Source organism: Chanos chanos, chromosome 12 (assembly GCF_902362185.1).
Source record: "Chanos chanos chromosome 12, fChaCha1.1, whole genome shotgun sequence".
Classification (NCBI taxonomy): Eukaryota; Metazoa; Chordata; class Actinopteri; order Gonorynchiformes; family Chanidae; genus Chanos; species Chanos chanos.
The window spans coordinates 13,896,560-13,915,294 of NC_044506.1; the positions used below are offsets into that span (position 1 = coordinate 13,896,560).

Sequence of the window (18,735 nt, forward strand, 5' to 3'; positions counted from 1 at the left end):
GGCGCTATACCAGAGTCGGCACTCCTTAGACTTCATCGTTGTTGTGTAAGCTTGTGAGGAAGGGACTTTAAATGTCTGGTGCGGCAGTAGTAAGCAGCGAGACCGCTGCTTTGAAAATAGTATTGTAATGGACAGCACAGACCTGAGGTGCATGCGAAATAACCACGAGGAAATCCAGGTGACTGTCTTTTACAATATGTTTATTTTTTGGATATCAGATTTGTAACCTATGCGACAAATGTTATCGTAGTTATCGCTGTCATGTATTGCTTTCGCAACAAAGGATATCTATTATCTAACTAAGGGACCGTCTCATTAATGTTTTTATAGGCCAGAACTAGGTTTGTCGTGACATGAGGGTCAAAGTTCGAAAAGACACTGGCGTGGGTAAATTCTGAATTTAGATAACATTTCGAATAGGGGCAGCAGTCGTGGTTATATTATGTCCACACAACATTTCGACTCGCTCAATATTTTGACAGGGAGGTTACCATACTGAAATGTCTGATTCTTCAAGATCGTCATAATTTTAATGGGTTTTCTGTTGGCTTTAATTCAGTTTTTATATTAACTACCAACGCGTCCATTTTTCTCGTATTCAAGGACGTCATCTCAGGGCGCAAGCGCTAAAGGCCCTTGATGAACACAAGGCCCTACTAACAACATAAGGCCCTCCCTTGTTGCGCTTGAGTACTCATCTGTTTGTCGTTAGACGTGTGAAAGCAAATTGGAAATTATATGACGAATTTGTTCTCACATAATCAGTCATTCTGAGCTTTTGAATTCAAGAAGAATGCTTGTTTTAAAAAAAACTGGATATGGACACAATTGATGATGTCACAGTTTAGCAAACGCAAAAACGCCTTGTGTTATACAGTATTGTACATATGTTAACATTTAAACTGATATTTTATGAAACTGAGGTTATTCCTTAAATTGATGATGTTGCATTATGTGCTTTTTAATCAAACATTTTTAGACTATTTTGTTTCCCGTGTAATACTACAATTTTGTGGAATATTGAGTCTTCCATGTTTTTTTTTTTTTAAAAATCATTTAAAGTGCTAAAACATCGATAACAGAATATTTTTGGTTGCAGAATGGCCACAAGTATATTGATCAAGACACCAGAGATCATCTTGAGGATGAACCACTTCTCAGAGAAAACCCAAGGAGATTTGTAATTTTTCCCATCCAGTATCCTGACATCTGGAAGATGTATAAACAAGCACAGGCCTCATTCTGGACGGTAGAGGAGGTAATTTTATAATTCAATCCGAACACGTTTTCATGCACTGTAGAGTTTTGTTTGTGGTCTGTGCCATTAACAAACCTTTATATTTGTGTCTGGTGATAATGGTAGTCACTTCTTTGATAATGGTTTGTGCAGGTCGACTTATCAAAGGACCTGGTTCATTGGGACAACCTGAAGGCGGAGGAGAAACACTTCATATCTCATGTCTTGGCCTTCTTTGCAGCAAGCGATGGCATCGTCAATGAAAACCTTGTAAGCTCATCTCTCACGCTGGTTCATACGACTGTTTGTTTGATTCTGAAATTTATCTTGACGATGACCAACAGTCCGTCAATGCTGCCTTCACGTTTCTACTGTCTCAATCGAATCTTGATGTAATAGGTGTCCCTGATCTTCTGCGAATCTAACGCTGTGAGCACTGAGCATGTCGACCTCTCCGTGTTTGTTCGTCTGTGCCATAGGTTCAGAGGTTCTGTCAGGAGGTTCAGTTCCCAGAAGCCCGCTCCTTCTATAGCTTCCAGATTCTCATTGAGAATGTGCACTCCGAGATGTACAGCATGCTCATCAACACCTACATCAGGGACTTGAAAGAGAGGTGAGATCTCACTGCTCTAGACTCAGCTTTCGCTTCCTTTTGGCTCAGAAAATTAAAACCAGGACTTAAGACGGTTATATGGGACAAAACTCAGTTTTACGGTATTGTATGACTAAGTGTCTGAAGCAGTGGGTGATCATGATATTACAAAATGTCTGAAAAGCAGAAATACTCTTTTTAATTACTCATGGTGCTGCTCATTCATGTTTAAACCAGGTGTCAGGTGCAGGTTGTTTCAGTTGAATATTTACTTTGTGGTTCACAACTGTTTTCTCAATCATGAGTATGTCATGTGAGGTTATAAAACCCGAATTAAAAATGTGCAAAGTGGTAATGTCGTTAAAAAAACACCAACAGTTTTTTTTTCTCTCTCTCTTTTTTTTTTTAACCTCAAAAAAATATTTTTAAAAAAATCCTTTTCTCCTTTATCGTAAACACATGTAGGACCTGAAGCTAGTCTATAAACAAATATCTTTTCTGCCTTCGACATCTTTGTCATTGTATATCAATGTTGAGCAGATGTCCTACACAGTGAGATGAAATACACCCCCAGCCCATGACAGAGGTGCTACTGTGCTTCATAGAAAGGTGCAGGCAGACTGCAGTGCACTTTCCACACACTCTTCTGAAATACTGGCATCTTTGCAAACCAAAAATTTCAAATTTGGACTTACCTCTCCATAAAACTTTCTGCCACTGGTTGTCACACCCTGCTTTTTCTTTTGTGGTCTCTTCTGCACATTGCCTTTCCGCAAGAATGGATTCTTAGCTGCAACACGCCCTACAAGACCATTTCTCATAAGACTTCTCACAGTCGTACTTTGGTGTGAGGTGACTCTGACAGATGCTGAGAAAGCGTTTCACTGGACTTCCCTCTGCCCCTTCAGGAAGTGACCTTTAAGTGCTGCTCATCAGATACAGACAACCTATTGGGCCCTCCACTGCATTATTTGTGTTCACCTGGTCTAGACTCTTCAAATTTTTTTAATGACAGGTTGAATACCACATTTTGAAAATCCAGTTCGGCGTGCTGTCACGTGATGACAATAGCTATGTTGAAACAGAACTAAGATTTCATGTCTGCCAAAGTGCTTGGCCATTTCGAAATCTCTTCTCAAGGCATGCCAGCATTTGTAGTTACCTGGTTTTGTAGTTACCTTCGATTACACCCATGTGGTTGTTACGTTCCACCACCAGCACACCTTATTTGGTGAATCAGTACCTCATTAAGTTGAATTAAGTGTTCCAGTGCTGGAATTTAACAAAAACATCAGGTGGCTGTGGTACTTAGGGGAGAGGTTTAGGAGCCAAATCTGTGTTTTCTAAGCCATTTCATAAGATCTCAATATGTTTTTGGAAAACCCAAGAAGTTCTTGTTACTTTTTATCACATTAATGCTTATTTGTATTTCTTCTAAAGCCATGTGAGCGTTTCTGCAAGCAAATAATCACTTGCTGTGGAGATAAAAAGTTTTAAACATAATTACATATGTTGCGAATAGGCAGGTTATCGGTCAGTCGTTTGATTGTGTTGTTCCCAGGATGGGGTCTTTCCTGAACAGTAATGTCTTACTTTGGGTTAGTGTGTCAGAGTAAGAGCCTGTTGGTAGCAGCTGGTTCATTTGTGCTGCTAGGCAGGTACGCAGAGCTGTCGGTTTCCTCAGCAGGTGCGGATTACGTCGCGCCGTGGTGCAGGTTGGTTCTTCACGATTGTGACTTGATGTTGGACATCTGCTGTTGTGATGATGACTGGTTCTTGCTTTGGAAGATGTTTTGAGGTGTCTTAGCCCCTGAGCGCTGGTGTTCTGTGACTCTTTCTCTCGTTTGCTCTTCCAGTACTGTGTTTAGTTTTGACAGTTTTGGTAGGTCTGTGCTTGGTGTTTTATTGCACTGCAACAGAGTATAGTTTGGATGGTTCTTTGTAGAAAAGGGCACTTGTTCTTCTGGCCTCTGCTTCTGTTGTATATCTCTGCATTCTGGCTTGCAACATTGTTATCCTTTGTTTAGCAGACTCCAGGATCTCAGTTATAGTCATGCCATTGTACTTCTTCACTAACTAAGATCTGTCCTTGACTAGTGTATCCATATGAAGCTCAGTCAGCTTGCAGACTTCTCTCCGTGGTGTCTACCTTGGTTTCTAGTCTTAGTTTCCAGGGAGAATATCTATGATTGTTTGCATCTTGAGTTTTGTAGCCTAGCATGTGTGGCATCACTGCTCCTAAGGCATTTATCAGTTTGTTAGTTTCAGTTATGTTGGTGGTTTGGATTATTTATATCTGATAGCATACTGACTGCTGGTAGCTTGCCACCGAGTCCAGAAGCAAAGAGCATTGGCTAACAGTGGTTAGCTCATGATCCTCTGTCTTATGTAAGGTGTTTGCTGTACATTTTGGCTTTCATTCCTTCATGGATTCTTCTGTTTGCTTGGGTTCCATGTGTGGTGGTGTGGGATGGAGCCTAATAATAATAATAATAATAATAATAATAATAATAACTTTATTTATACGGCACTTTTCCAAACAAAGTTACAAAGTGCTTTAAAACATTTCAAGAATTTAGGCGAATAAAATCAGGCAATTACAATAATAAAAATAAAGTAGAAGTAAAGGATCAAATAAAATAGAAAAAAATGACAACGACAGTAATAATAAAAAAGGTAAGATGTTTTGTTGAGGCATGAGGTGATGCAGCAAGGTTGACAGGGACCGGATTATTTACATTCACTGTGCGGCTGCAGTTCCAGTGGGGGAGTCTGTTACCGGGATCTTACATGACTACTAATGCTACACAGGCTTTCAGCTAAATAGAAGAGTAAAGAGAACGAAGAGAGTTGCGCCATCTCAGATGTCGCCCTGATTAACAACCTCTGCACTAACTGTCGGGGAACCAAGACAATTTGATGGCAAGTGGACTACTGGGACCAAATGTAGATGGACAAGGTCTGATAAACTAAAGCTGATTGAAGGCTAAAGCAGCAGCAGACCAAATGAGAGAGCCTACATGAAACGTAGCTGTTTCTCTGTGAGTTTTGATAACGTTCTTTCCCTCATCCATAGTTCCCTCATATGTTTCATGTAATCTCTCTCATTTGGTCTGCTGCTGTTTTAGCCTTCAGTCAGCTCTAGGTTACCAGACCTTGTCCATCTAGATTTGGTCCCAGTAGTCCACTTGCCATCAAATTGTCTTGGTTCCCCGACAGTCAGTGCAGACGTTGATAATCAGGGCGACATCTGAGATGGCGCAACTCTCTTTGTTCTCGTTAACTCTTATATTTAGCTGAAAGCCTGTGTGGCATTAGTAGTCTTACCCATGGACTCTTACTGGCATAGCAGTGTTGTACTTTGTGTGTGTGTGTGTGTGTGTGTGTGTGTGTTTAAAACCACCTTCCTCATCACAGACTGTATAACCTAATTATTCTAATCACATTTTTTTCTGCAGGGATTATCTGTTTAATGCCATTCAGACCATGCCTTGTGTGAGAAGGAAAGCAGACTGGGCCCTCCAGTGGATCTCTGATCAAAAGTCCACCTTTGGTTAGTAGAATATTGTTTTCATACCCCACTCTTGCACCATATTAGAAGAATGTAGCATTATGTAGGTTCTAACAGAACTTGGCTATAACGAACTGATTGTTATAACGTCTTATGTCAGTTTTAATTATGCATTGTCACATGAGTTATAAATGGTGATATAATAAATTTGTTTTAAAGGGGAGCGATTAGTTGCATTTGCAGCTGTGGAGGGTATTTTCTTCTCTGGGTCCTTTGCTGCCATCTACTGGTTAAAGAAAAGAGGCCTCATGCCAGGACTCACATACTCCAATGAACTTATCAGCAGAGATGAGGTTAGTGCATTAGACAACAGAAAATAACCTTTGATCCCTTGGCCAAGAATATAATGATAATAGTCATGTAATACTCACTAACTAGGCACCCTGTGATTGAGTATTTTATTTTTTTCTTAGGGTCTACACTGTAATTTCGCCTGCCTCCTGTACAGCTACTTGGTTAAAAAACCGTCAGAGGACAGAGTAAGAGACATCATCACTAAAGCTGTCAGCATAGAGCAGGTGAGGAAATCAATAAGGTTTCAGACACTGTAATCAACTCCAAATGATATTTAAGAGACTAAGCGTATGCATAATGTTTTCAGGAGTTTCTGACAGAGGCTCTACCGGTTGACCTCATTGGGATGAATTGCTCTCTGATGAAGCAGTACATAGAGTTCGTGGCTGACCGCTTACTTGGAGATTTAAGTTTACCAAAAGTGAGTGAGTGTTTTCTCTTCCCAGGGACATAAATGGATGGTGAATGACAACATTGTCACATTCTTCTTTTTCATTGTCTTTTCTGGTGCCTTGCCCCAAATTCACTATACCAAATACTGAGTTTGAGCAATATCCCGTTTACGACAAAAAGTCATAGTTATATTTCACTCTGTCATAAAATTTAAGGATGGGAATTTGTTGATAAATAAATTAAAAGCAAAACTTTTTCTATTATTATTTCTATTACTGTTTTACGTGTCTTTTATTCCTTTGATATAAAGTTATTTTAAATAAGCAGTTTAACTAAAATATAAGGTAGAACGAACTGTTATAAGGAGAACCAATGTGATACTACCTAACTTGCGTCCATAAAATGTAATGTTCAGATCACATCTGCTTGACATGTGATATATTCTTACATTTAAAATCTTGAACACAAATGGCTGAATTACAATATTTTCTTATCCCAAGGTGTATCATGCAGAAAACCCCTTTGACTTCATGGAGTCCATCTCACTGGAGGGAAAGACGAATTTCTTTGAGAAGCGAGTGGCTGAATACCAAAGACTGGGAGTGATGTCAAACATGATGGACTGTGAATTCACTCTTGATGCAGATTTTTAATGCTCTCAGACATTTTATTTATTTTCTCCTAATTTTTTGTTTAAGACAAAAAATGTTCAAGAGGTCAATTTAGATCATTTTAGATTCATCTGTCAAAATTTTACTTCTTTGTTACATGAGGGTTTTTTCCAGTCTTCTAAGTTGTTGATACTTGGATAGGAATTCATTTGCAACAGTTTTCATATTATGTATTGTCAAGTTGCAGATTTTCTGCATCAAATTCAGATGTATTTATTGTATGGTCAGGGTGCTCATCCAGTAGATTAAGTAAAATTGGGGACACGGTTAGATCAACAAGAAACCTATGAATGGTAATTGTACTATTATTAATAGTATAATATCAGCAATATCTTAGGTGCAAGACCACATTTTCTCCTATCTTTGATAACTATGCCCAAATAAGTGCTGCCTCAACTTTTAGAAAATACAGTACTTTAGTCACTCCACAAATCTATTCTCCATGTTACTGTGGTTAGAGGGAAGTAAAATACATTAAGTAATAGATTTAAACTCCTACAGTTTTTGGTCTCAAAATAAAGAGCTGTTTTACGTTACATTCAACATCACATAATTTGATGTGCTTGAGATGTCTTAAATAAAAAAAAAATGTGTCCTTACCACGAACACGGAAATGCACATAGTAATTTTAATTTAAATCTCATTGAAAACATTGTTTGTTCTTTGATACAAATAAATGTTTGTATGGAATTTGTTCGATGCAGAGAAGTCCTGCCTCGGAGTGAACAAGAGGCTTAAACTTCGAGGAAGTAGTTCATCTTCAGTACATTGAATTGTATAGAGCCGATTACTTCCAAGACAATATTTGTGATTTGCCGCCACGTCAAACTCACGCTACTGACCAATCCAACCACTCCTCCTGCTATCTTGCTAGCATTGTTAGCTACCTGTCTGTTGTGCGAAGTGTGCCCGTCTAAAAAGATGGCAACGGGCTGGCAGGATTTAGCAAGCGAGCTAGTCGAAGTTCTATCAAGTCGTGTCCGTAAATTACTGTCTTCCGGAATCAACTTCTTGGCTACCGAGTTTGGGCTGGAAATAAGTTTTAAACCCGAGCTTTACCCATCATGGGTAATTTTGTCTACAACATGTATGGGGTTGCTGTTGGTGGTTGTGCTTTCGTGGCTCATGGCCTGTGGCAGACTGCGAAGCAAAAAACGGAGCTCTGTTGTTCCAAATGAGAGTAACATAAAAGTTATCGATAGCCCAAAGCCCCAAATGAGCAAGATTACGAAAATCGACGACCAAAAGAAGAAGAACAAGAAGAAACCCGCTGACAAGGTATGCTTTTTGCTTTTAAAAACTTAATTCAGTTTGTCTCTCGTAAAACATTCAGCCAGCGTTCCCGCTAACAGAACTGCTAACCAGTCAAATCTCTCAAACGTCGTGCTACCCTGCTAGTTAGGACTGTCAAGGCGAATACAGATTACTGGCTAGGTTGAGAGCAAGATAGCTTTCATACGTTGTAAAACAGCCTGGTCGCTCATGATGTAATGACGCTCATATTGCTCTAAGGATTGGTTTGAGAAGATATATCTGTGAACTGTAACAACGACGAAAACTGATGGTGTTGTCTTACACGATTAGGTGAGGTCTTTTAAGGATAACCAAGGTGCTAGCTAGCTAGTGACAGCTGCTTGCTGGCTGTAGTTTCACTTATGCTTGCCAACTCTTCCCTACTGTGTTGATATTTGCAAGAAATTGTTAAGATAAAAATAATTTATGCATTAATCACAACCTTTAATTTCAATCTGAATGATTGTGGTTTTGGAGACGTACAGTTACTCTCATTTCGGTTCGCTGTTATTAATAAGAGGTCATGAGATTTGTTGTGATCGGCCTGCATTTCCAACCAACTGTTGAACGAAGCACCTGGACATTGTGAATCCTTCTTTCCGACAAGATTTAAATTAGTTTGAAATAATTTGGTTCGACTGATGGGGGATCATTGTGAAACTTTGCTCGATGCAGATGACGGTGAGATTGTTTCTGTACACTGGCTTTAACTGTCACTGTCCTCATTACAGAAGGTCCAACCAAATGCAAATGGGCGAACTGTGCCAGAACCACAAGCGGAAATAAAAGTTACCGAGGAGGCACCTAAACAGCAACCAGATAAGGCTGATAAAGTAAGGATATTTTCTCGGATATGACCTAAATTTTTTCCGCGTTCCTTGTCTAACTGTGGTGTACCGTCATTGCAGTTCATGGCAACATGCTACAGTAGTTTAATTGTATTTGCTCTTTATATGGACTACTAGCATTATAACTGAAATAGGTGTTGAAGCAATGTGAAAACCCTTTGGCTTCCTGTCCGGTGTTAGTGTCAGGTTGATATATGAATGTTCTTAGAGAATGAATGCAAAGTTTTTCCTGTGTCCATGGCTGTCAAATCTGTGCTTGTAGTAGAAGAGAATAATCCTTGTGCATGTGACAAACAGCGAATTTCTTAAGATCTAAATCTCAAAATGTCCACTAACCCCCTCCTGTTGTTGCATAGGCCAAGAAAAACAAGAAAAAGCCAAAACCTGAAGTGAAGCAAAACCAAGGTGTGGTTACCCTGAATGGGAAAGAACTGGATGAAGGTAGGAAAGTAAAACTCAGAATTCTTTTTGATTGGTCTGAAAGAGATCTACAGCCTGGGGTCCATAGGTAGTGTCTGAGGTGGTTGTCACGGTTAAAGCCTTTGTTGCAATCCACATTAGAACTCTTAAATAAGAGCTGTTGGTTTGGCAGTCACACAACCATTCTTCTGTTTAATTTCATACTGACTCACAGCCAGAAAATACAATAGCAGGTGGCCCTTAACAGTCACTCAGCACCCAAAAAAAACCAAACAAAGTTATTCAACTCTGCTGTGCCGAATTGTTTTGTGATTGTTCAAATACAATATTTATTAACAATGAATGATACAGGTCTTTTATTATATACAGAACACTATTCTTGTTCAGTATGAAATCCACAGCATCACAGACACTCATAATTCAGTGTTCATCGCTTTTCAATTCAACACATTTTCATGATAGAAGTATTTCAGCTCACCTCGAAATAACTGTGTGGCAGGTGCTTGGGAAACTAAGATCAGTAACCGAGAGAAGCGTCAGCAACGCAAGAGGGAGAAGGGCTCCAATGATGGATCCGGAAGCCCAGGTAGAGCAGATCGCCCCAGCCATCAGGCAGAGCAGTCCTCGGCACCAGCACCCGTCAGCACGAAAAAGAACAAAGGTCAGCCGTGTAAAGGCAACATCTTACCATAAGAGCCTTACAATTTCTCTGTTAGTCCTCCAGCTTTTAGACTTCCAATTTGTGAAGGGCTTTGATAAGCTTCAGAAACACTCAAATTGCTTATTTATCTCACTGTAGAGGCCATATGTACTAAAAAAAAAGGGAAGAGTGAAGCCAATATTAAACAAGTTCCACATTTTCTGTTTAGTGTAAAATGTGTGGTCTTAAGTAAAGGGTTTTGTTTACTGAGACGAAATATGGAAGTGAAACCAGGATGGCTTGAACAGCTAGTCAGTGAGGTGTACACAGGCTCCACTGACGCGTGTCCTTTTACAGCAGCCTCGGCTAACTGGAAAGATGCTAATTCCATTAATGGTGGGACATTGACCAATCAATCTGTGAAGCTGTCCACCCAGAAGAGCACCTCGAAGGCTGAGAAGTGGCCAACAGCCACGAAGACCTCCGGTCACAAGAACCCAGAGCCCGTGGCCTGGGGACAGGAGTCTGAAGGTAACATATTGAGCAGAGTGAGAGCAGATTTGAACTTTCATTTGCTATGTTGGTGGATAAAGACCATGTTTTATATGTGTGGCACTAACATGTACAGCTCTCAGCAGTTTTTCAAAATAAGGACATGGGTACAAATGACTCTCTCCCAAAGGAGAGAATGCCATCATTTCTGTAAACTGTTAAAAAAAAAAAAACACTTGTGTTGTGTTTCTGTGGGTATTTTGCGTTTACAAGCTGTGTTGTGTTTATTGGGTATTTTTGAAAAGTTAGAAGTTTGCATGGAAAGGTTGTTTTACGTATAACTTGAGCCGAGCAGCCGGGGGCCTCTGGCTTTTAAACTGACAGAGATTAGTTGTAGTTCATTTGTTCTGAAAACTGTTGCAGAAATGTACTGTGCATGAAGTAAGAATAAATTCACTCATAAATGTACTCGTTTTTAGGGTCTTGGACTGGTGTGAATAGAAGACTGAAGACGGAACTCCAGCCAGTAAACTTTTCCATGCTTGGTTTAAATCCTTCAGGTTGGGATTGTTTATTGATCGGTTGATTATGGCTTTGAATGTTTTTTTCAAGGATATTAGGTATTCATTGAAATCTGTAACTTCTCACACATGACTATGCCCTCAGGACACCCAATCCAGGATATTAATATTAAATAAATTCACACTATAGTGGACAGTAAATGATTCCTGGAAATGATTATCATGGACACACTGAGTTCTTAGAGCCGACTCTTGAATCTTGTACATTTGTTACAGGTGGAGAGCCAGTGACTCAGAACGTCCCTGACTTGCAGTGGGACACCCCTGCCACTGCAGATAATGAATGGTCTGGCTTCAGTAAGTACTACGCTGGGATGAACAGTGAGGATAAATACTGAAATTCGATTCCGATTTTGATGCGTCCATGATGCTCGATGGTATTATCAAAGCAGGTGTAATTACATTTTACTAAGGATTCATATTGGTTTTGACATCATATTGGTATCAAAATCAGCTCCGCTGATGACTGTCTGATAGTGTGTAAACCACTCATGATTTCTAACAGACCACTCTCCCAATGCTCCTTTAAGAGCATGATCAGTGACATGTTCACATGTAGTCTAACTGTGACAGTGGAGCAGCAGCAAAAATGTTGGCAGTGCTAATCTAATTCAAGGCTTCTCATGTAGGCAGTTAAATGAAAGGAAAAAGGAAGTACAAAAAACAGAAAAAAGTTTAAAAAAAAGAAAATAGGGGGGTGGATGAACACAGTTCTGTTATTAAAATATAATGCAAAACACTGTTTTTATAATGCCTTTAACTTTGCATGGGCGGCTAAGAATGTCATTATTATTTCAGAAATAGACTCACAGTACCAAGACAATGACATTATAGCATTCTCTCTGACACTCTCATTGTTGGTTTGTACAATGAATCAGCTCTAGTTTATGAAAGAGTATGAAAAAAATGAAATGGCAAGGTATCTATAATGATCATCGATGGTATATCAGTATTATCACTGACAAACCATTTTCTCATCAGCACATCCATATATTTTACAAATGCAGTGCGTTACTTTCAGATGGTTTGGCAGACAACCAAAATTCAGACTGGAATGCTCCCACTGAGCCTTGGGTCAACTATGAGCCCACAGTGGAGACAGCAGCTCCAGCAGAGGTCTCTGTCTCCCAGCCGCCTGGAGTGAGTCCCAGCCTGCTTTCCACCGCTACCACAAATCATATCTTTAATTGTTCAGAAATAGAGCAATGAGTGGTTCCCCACCACCAGTCAACTGAATGAAGGCTTTTTTTTTTTTTTTTCAGTTGCAGGAATCAGATGACAATAAAGAGCAAGGGGATGCTACTGGAAATGCCAAATCCAAAAGGAAGAGGAAAAAGAAAAAGAAACCAGAAGGTGAAAGTGCCGGAGAGCAGGTAAGTGTTTTGTTGCTCTGTAACATGAGGAAAGAAGCCTTCAGACTCTTTTCCACACGGAGAAGCATTTATTTTTGGACAAAAGTCCCCTCTGCTTTTCTCTCTATAAACTGTTTTTTTTGTCCCTGAATAAGTTGTCAGTACTGATGAGAGAATATACAATACAATTCTGTGTCAGACTCTAACACAGGAGGCTTTTTTTCATTTGTCGTGAGGTTGTGAAGTGGCTGAAATATAATGTTCTTGGATAACTGAATAAGTATATGAGAGTGCTCGTAAGATTTCTCTGATACTTCTATCTTGTGTGTTACTAGTTAAATGTTTCTTTTTTTGGTGTTTTTTTTTGGTACAGGTGAGCACAAGCTCAGTCTCACCACCAGAGGGCACACTTTTGAAGTCACCCTCTCTGGTTCAGAAAGAGGAGCCCCTGCCACAGATGCCAGCCACCAAGCAGATCATCAACGTAACATCCATGAGTGAGTTCAACAGAGATAAGAAGGCTGTTAACAGTGAGAGGTCCTATAAACACATATGGTTTAATCTGTAAAATGCCCTCTACTGAGAGGAGCGTTGTTGATGAATTCTAAAAAAAAAAAAAAAAACTTGCAACGTAAGTTGCAATCCAGGTCCGGACTGTAGTAGCAAATTAAAAAAATATATAATATTACATAAAAATGGTATATCCTTATTGGGATAGGTGGGAGTGCTATTGTGCTGAAGGACACAGGACAGGGTGTATTTATGACGTGAATAGTACGGTTACTCAGCATAGTGGAAGAAAATATAATTAAAAATGATGGGGAGCAAATTAGATTAAATTAAAGCAAAAAAACATTGCAATAGGTATGATGTCTGGAATCAGAGATCACATATCTCCTAAAGAGTTTATCAAACTGGAGCCCAGTAAGTAACACCAACATACATGGATGCCAACATTTCAAACCGCTGTAGCAGCATTCTCCCGAATGTGTAAACTCCTCACTAAAGTGATTTGATGCACGATTATGATTGTTTTTACACAAGGTTAACGTATTTTGTGTCATAATGACAGCAAATGTCATATTCTTTTTAAGACAGCCACAGATTGTTAACAGGCCAGACGAACTGCTTTGTCTCTGACCCCTGTAAAAGAAAACATCCGTGCTCCCATTTCTCTCAGAAACGCCAATTATCTGTGCCCCATTATCCTCCACTACGCCGCTCTTCCAATTTCAGACAAGGTCATGAGTTTTAACAAAGGACTAAAATTACTTTTTCATGACAGTTCATTAAAATGGTAAGCCCTCTTGTGGAGCTGTGGAATATTGCAGTAAAAATCCTTAGCCCTGGAATGCTTAGCTTCTTTTGTGCCTCACTGTAAGAAAATGTCAGTTGTCACAGTCTTTGTTCTGGGGGCCCAGCTGATCATGGGCCAGCTTGTACCTGCGTGTGGGCCACAGTTTGCCCAGCCTTGTACTAGATTGATGTATGTATGAAAAGGCTGAAGGCTCTTCAGTGTATGGTATGGAACCCTCCTTCATAATCACAGAAGGACAAATTTATGCTTATTCTGACAAAAATACATTCAGTTAAAAGCAAAGCTGACCATAGTGGAATTTGATCATCTGATTTTATAGGCTTTGATGAGTAACGTTAAATTTTATATTTGGGTAGGCCATCTCTCTCAAGAGAACAATCATTGAAAATTACATTTTTATCATTTCTTTTTCCTGGAAGAGTAATTTTTGGTTTATGTCTTCACAGAAAAACCTGAACAGAACACAGAACCTCCAAAACAGGCCCAGAGGAAAAAGTCCCGGAAGGAGACATGAAACCTTACCTACAGCCAAGATGATATATGCAAAAGGATTGTTAAAAATGTATATGCAATAATTTCCGAGTGTAGAATTTTGTACAAATAAATGTACTGTGCTTTTCAAAATTAAAAGAAAAAAAAAAAAAGCAGCAGCTAGGCTGAGTTGGACCAGCTCAGCCTCCAGATTCAGCTGACGCGAATGGTCCAATGAACTGAATTTAACTGATGTGCACTATATGCCACACTGCAGTGTGGACAGGAAAAACAAATCGTCCTTGATACCTGATAGATTTAACAGTGTGGCACAAGATTAGACCTTTACTTTTCTTTTTCTTTTTTTTTTCGACTTTTGAAACTTGCGCTTGTTTTACTGAATTTTTGGAGAAGATTTGTGTGTTTAATATCATTTGAAGATTTGAGAATATCGAAAATCATTTGACCTTTTCTTCCTTGTTCCTTTGGCACTTTTGTATAGATGAGCTGCAGGCAGACAGAACTCAGTGACTGTCTGTATCACAATAAGGAAACACTGAGAGACACTCATGCAGACGGGGCATGTGTGAAGTACGGCAGAGATGTCAGTGCAAGTCGTCAGATGACTCGCTCTCTTTTTTTAGACATTGTTGCAGCACCAAGGATATTTTCTCTGTGCGCTCTCCACTTGCAGTATATATGTTTGATTGATCATACTGAAATGTACATTGACCTTTGAAATGTTGACATAAATATGTTGTTGCATCTTTCTCAGCTGTTAAATGATTCCTTACCATTATTTCTCTGCGACCTGTGTAGTAGAAAAGGCCATGCCATATGTACAGATTATAAAAGGGCTTTTTTCTATTGTTAAAGGTGATTGCACTGTGCTGAAGATCGTAAATGTTGCTGTGTATTATTATTATTATTATTATTATTGGCACTGTTCAAAGATGAACATTTAATTGTTAAACTTAGTTTTTGACATGGGTGAATCATGTGATGTGATCTAATGGAGAAACGCTAAGACAACTAGAGCAGCTTTAATTCCATGCGACTAAAACAGTATTGGTATCAGGAATGTATTGCCTTAACTTGTAGTTTGTAATATGAGTATTTCAGGGTTTTTTAAGTACTTAGTCTTCTGAGGAAGAAATGAGTAATTACAAATTACGTTTGATTTGATGTCAGACTTGCATGAATTTGATAAACCATACATTATAACAAACGTAAATTGTCCTTTCACATGCAAATACCACACACTGTAAATAACGCTTTATGAATGGATAAATAACGGTATCAGTTATCCTGGGGTGGCTTTCTGTTTTTGTTTTTGTTTCGTTTCGTTTTGTTTTTGCTTGAGTAAATATATGTGAGGCATTTTTTGTCAGATGTCTTTACTGACTTTGACTTGGTGTTTTTATTTTACCCAGTCATTTGTAAAGTACAGTTGATCGCTCGGGGTAAGCACCAGACACATACCTTGGTTTGTCATTAGAAATGTGACTTGGTCAATGTATTTATATGTCTCCAGTTCATTGATTTGAGAATCATCATATATACTGAAGTCAATGCAATATTTCTATGTTGATTTGTTAGAAATAAAAGAACAATTTGATCTGTAATTTTTTTTGTGATTTATTTGGAAATATACTAAAAGAACCATTGCAGGTATAGGCCTACTGCAATGAAGGGGTTTTTTTTTTTAGCATTCTCACCCATAATGTCTCCTTGTCATAGATGAAATGACATCACAGGAACCATAGCGTTATCTGTGTCACCGTCTGAAGTTAAGCTCTCAGATTTGTATTTTTCCAGCAGAAATCCCGTGCCTGACCCTTGCATACAGAAAATGTCATTTGTCAATGTGGTGACTGAGTCTCGTGGCACGCGTGAGGAGACTGATCTCCCCTGTCTTTTTCCCCCTCATGTCATTTAGGATTAGTAAAGATTTAATCTCTTGTTTAGTCATTCACATTGCTTCCCACTCATGAATCATATCATGATTTTTCTTCCTCCACCTCTGGAGAGCTGACATTTCACGTGACATGGCATGAATGAGAGGGTGACATATAGGATACTGGCGTCTAAATCACCAGAGGGGATTTATACAGTTAAAAGGCTCCTGACAGTTCAAGCCCCGTGCTCTACTTCTATGTGGAAAAAAAAAATTCAATGTGACCCAACAATAGAGTTATTAAATTTTCTATTTCAGTTCCTCTAATTTGTTTAAATGCTGAACTGTTTAAAAAAAATAAACCCTGATTAAAGGTTGATTTTGGAACTGTTTACATATTGACAAACTAATGATCACCATTTTCCAGTCAAAAAAAGAGACATTTTGCGATCCATTACTCTTTACCAGGCTAGAATTCACTGTTCAACACATAAGGTAAAAGAAAGCAGTATTGCAGTATTGTTTCACCTAGTTCCAGGTCACAACATTCGAAATCCATTGCGTATACTGGTTATGTGATGAACCCCTGTGATGCCAACAACAGCTGCAGTACAGAGAGGAAATCAGAGCACTCTCATTTCTCAAAGTCTGACCGACAGCGGCCTCAGCATAATAATAACAACTGCACTGCACTGACCCCATAACCACACTCATACTAAAGAGTGGATCCATCTGATTTGGGTCTTCAGAATTAGTCATTTGGGCACTGAGCTTTTAATTAAAACCTTCCTCTTACCATGTTTTGTGTTGTTATGTTCTTCTCCAAAAACAACTAAAAATTCTACATTTATAATTCGCTGCTTGAATGTGAAGTCAAAAATGTCTATATATTAAGGGCAGATGAGAATTGTGAAAGGTTTGATAATATTTTTGATTAATGTGTCATTAGTTAAGGGTACTGTGTGTGAACAACTGGAAAAACTGAAATGTGTTGTTCCTATTAGTCATGGTTTCTCAAGCAGTTGTTTTTTGCTAATATGTATTGACTGATATTTATTCATATCTCCAATGTCAGACTGTACACATCCTAGTGAATCTGGGAGTTTGAATGAAGGCTCATTATACTGATGGTGTGTGAGTCTATGATGAAAGTCCAGAACATGTGTGATGTTTGTGTTCCGTAGAATGAAAGAGGTAATAGCTGGTAAAGAAAGAGATCAGCTCTGAGTTCACATTTTTAGTTCAGTTTAAAAGCATTTCCCTCTGGACGTATGGCCACGCTGTTTTTTTACCCCCTGCAGTTAAAAGTGACTGTGACAGAGGGATGAAACAACAGTGATGAAGTTACTGTGACAGAGGGATGAAAATCCCCTGACGCAGCTGGAGCTGCCGCCCACAGCGGCTTAGCCAGGCGACACCATCACTGGCCATGCCCATCTGCTCGTCCTCGCTCACGTACAACACGTAAACACAGCTATCTCTCTTTAAAACCAACTGAAAATGGGTTTGAGTCTAAGGCACATGAACAGGATTCAGTTTCATTTACTAAGTTCTCCATTTTGAGAGAAAATGATTTGCTTTGTTTCTTTTTTTTTTTTTTTTTCACTTTACGTGGTTGTTACTTTTATCATTGCAAATCTCTAGTATGCTATATTTAAAAAGTGAGGACATTTCAGTAATATAGGCTATGTTAAAGGTCATATTCTGAAAACTTTCTAACGGTTATTTTCTCTGCCTATGATTGATGATAAAGCCCTGAAGTCATTAGAAGTCTGTCATTTTATAATATCAATAGTTCAGTCAGAAATTCTGACAAATTTTCAACAATAACATACGCACAACGACAAAGTAGGAATCTAAAATCAAGACTACTGGAATGGAGAGAGTATTTGTATTGAATGAGCTTCATCTTTGATAACATATTTACATAAATTTAAGAAATCTTTATATTTTACCAAAGACTAAAAAGGCAAAGGTCTCCATTCAAACAACTACTCCATACTTTGTACATCAAGACCAAGTTTTACTTCTCATTTCATCAGTCTATCATTGGTATTATTACCTTAATAATCTTTGTGAACACAAAGGAAAATTAGTTCGAGTATCAGTCTCAGATTTTGTTTTCTTTTTCATTTATAGCTTAAGTTAGAGGGTCTTTACTCAAATAATATGTACTATTAATTGAGGATAAATATTAATGATATATGGATATGTGAACTCATTGATACAGTGCCCTACTGCTCTTAGCTCTTTTAACGATCAGCAGAGATCTTTGAACGACTTGACAGACAGCATAAACTCTACCCACCGTAATCTACTGGATATGGTAGCTCCATTAACCATAAAAAATAGGCGTACACACTCAACACCTCGGTTTAATAACGAAACCTGCGCGCTGAAGCAGGGGTGTAGGAAATTGGAACGAAACTGGAAGGCAACCAAACTAGAGGTTTTCCGCCTCGCCTGGCACGACAGCCTGATAAATTATAAACGCGCTCTCTACACAGCCAAATCCACGTATTACTCGAAAATAATTAATGTTAACAAAAATAACGCCGGGTTCCTTTTTGATACCGTATCTAAAGTTACTCAGAATCCCTCCCCTCAATGTAGCACTTTTACCGCAAACAATTTTGTTGAATTTTTCTCGCAAAAAATAGACTTA

At 38.8% G+C, this 18,735-nt stretch overlaps 2 protein-coding genes across 3 annotated transcripts; both read left to right on the forward strand.

Moving 5' to 3' along the window:
- Window positions 1–82: 82 nt before the first annotated feature.
- On the forward strand, window positions 83–7,268 carry rrm2b (ribonucleotide reductase M2 b). Its single transcript, XM_030788898.1, has 9 exons — window positions 83–178; window positions 1,100–1,258; window positions 1,391–1,507; window positions 1,717–1,850; window positions 5,288–5,382; window positions 5,560–5,693; window positions 5,814–5,918; window positions 6,002–6,115; window positions 6,588–7,268. The coding sequence occupies exons 1-9, from the start codon at window positions 128–130 to the stop codon at window positions 6,738–6,740; spliced, it is 1,062 nt and encodes a 353-aa protein (XP_030644758.1). The 5' UTR covers window positions 83–127; the 3' UTR covers window positions 6,741–7,268.
- Window positions 7,269–7,679: 411 nt separating this feature from the next.
- On the forward strand, window positions 7,680–15,771 carry mtdha (metadherin a). Of its 2 annotated transcripts, XM_030789221.1 has the most exons (12): window positions 7,680–8,036; window positions 8,783–8,884; window positions 9,256–9,340; window positions 9,819–9,980; window positions 10,317–10,490; window positions 10,931–11,011; window positions 11,249–11,329; window positions 12,054–12,172; window positions 12,295–12,405; window positions 12,758–12,881; window positions 14,149–14,264; window positions 14,676–15,771. In XM_030789221.1, exons 1-11 carry the CDS (start codon window positions 7,680–7,682, stop codon window positions 14,214–14,216), a joined length of 1,464 nt encoding a protein of 487 aa, XP_030645081.1. In that variant the 3' UTR covers window positions 14,217–14,264; window positions 14,676–15,771. The 2 variants fall into 2 exon arrangements, with proteins under 2 accessions (XP_030645081.1, XP_030645080.1); XM_030789220.1 differs by having other exon boundaries at window positions 14,149–15,771.
- The last annotated feature ends 2,964 nt before the right edge of the window (window positions 15,772–18,735 follow it).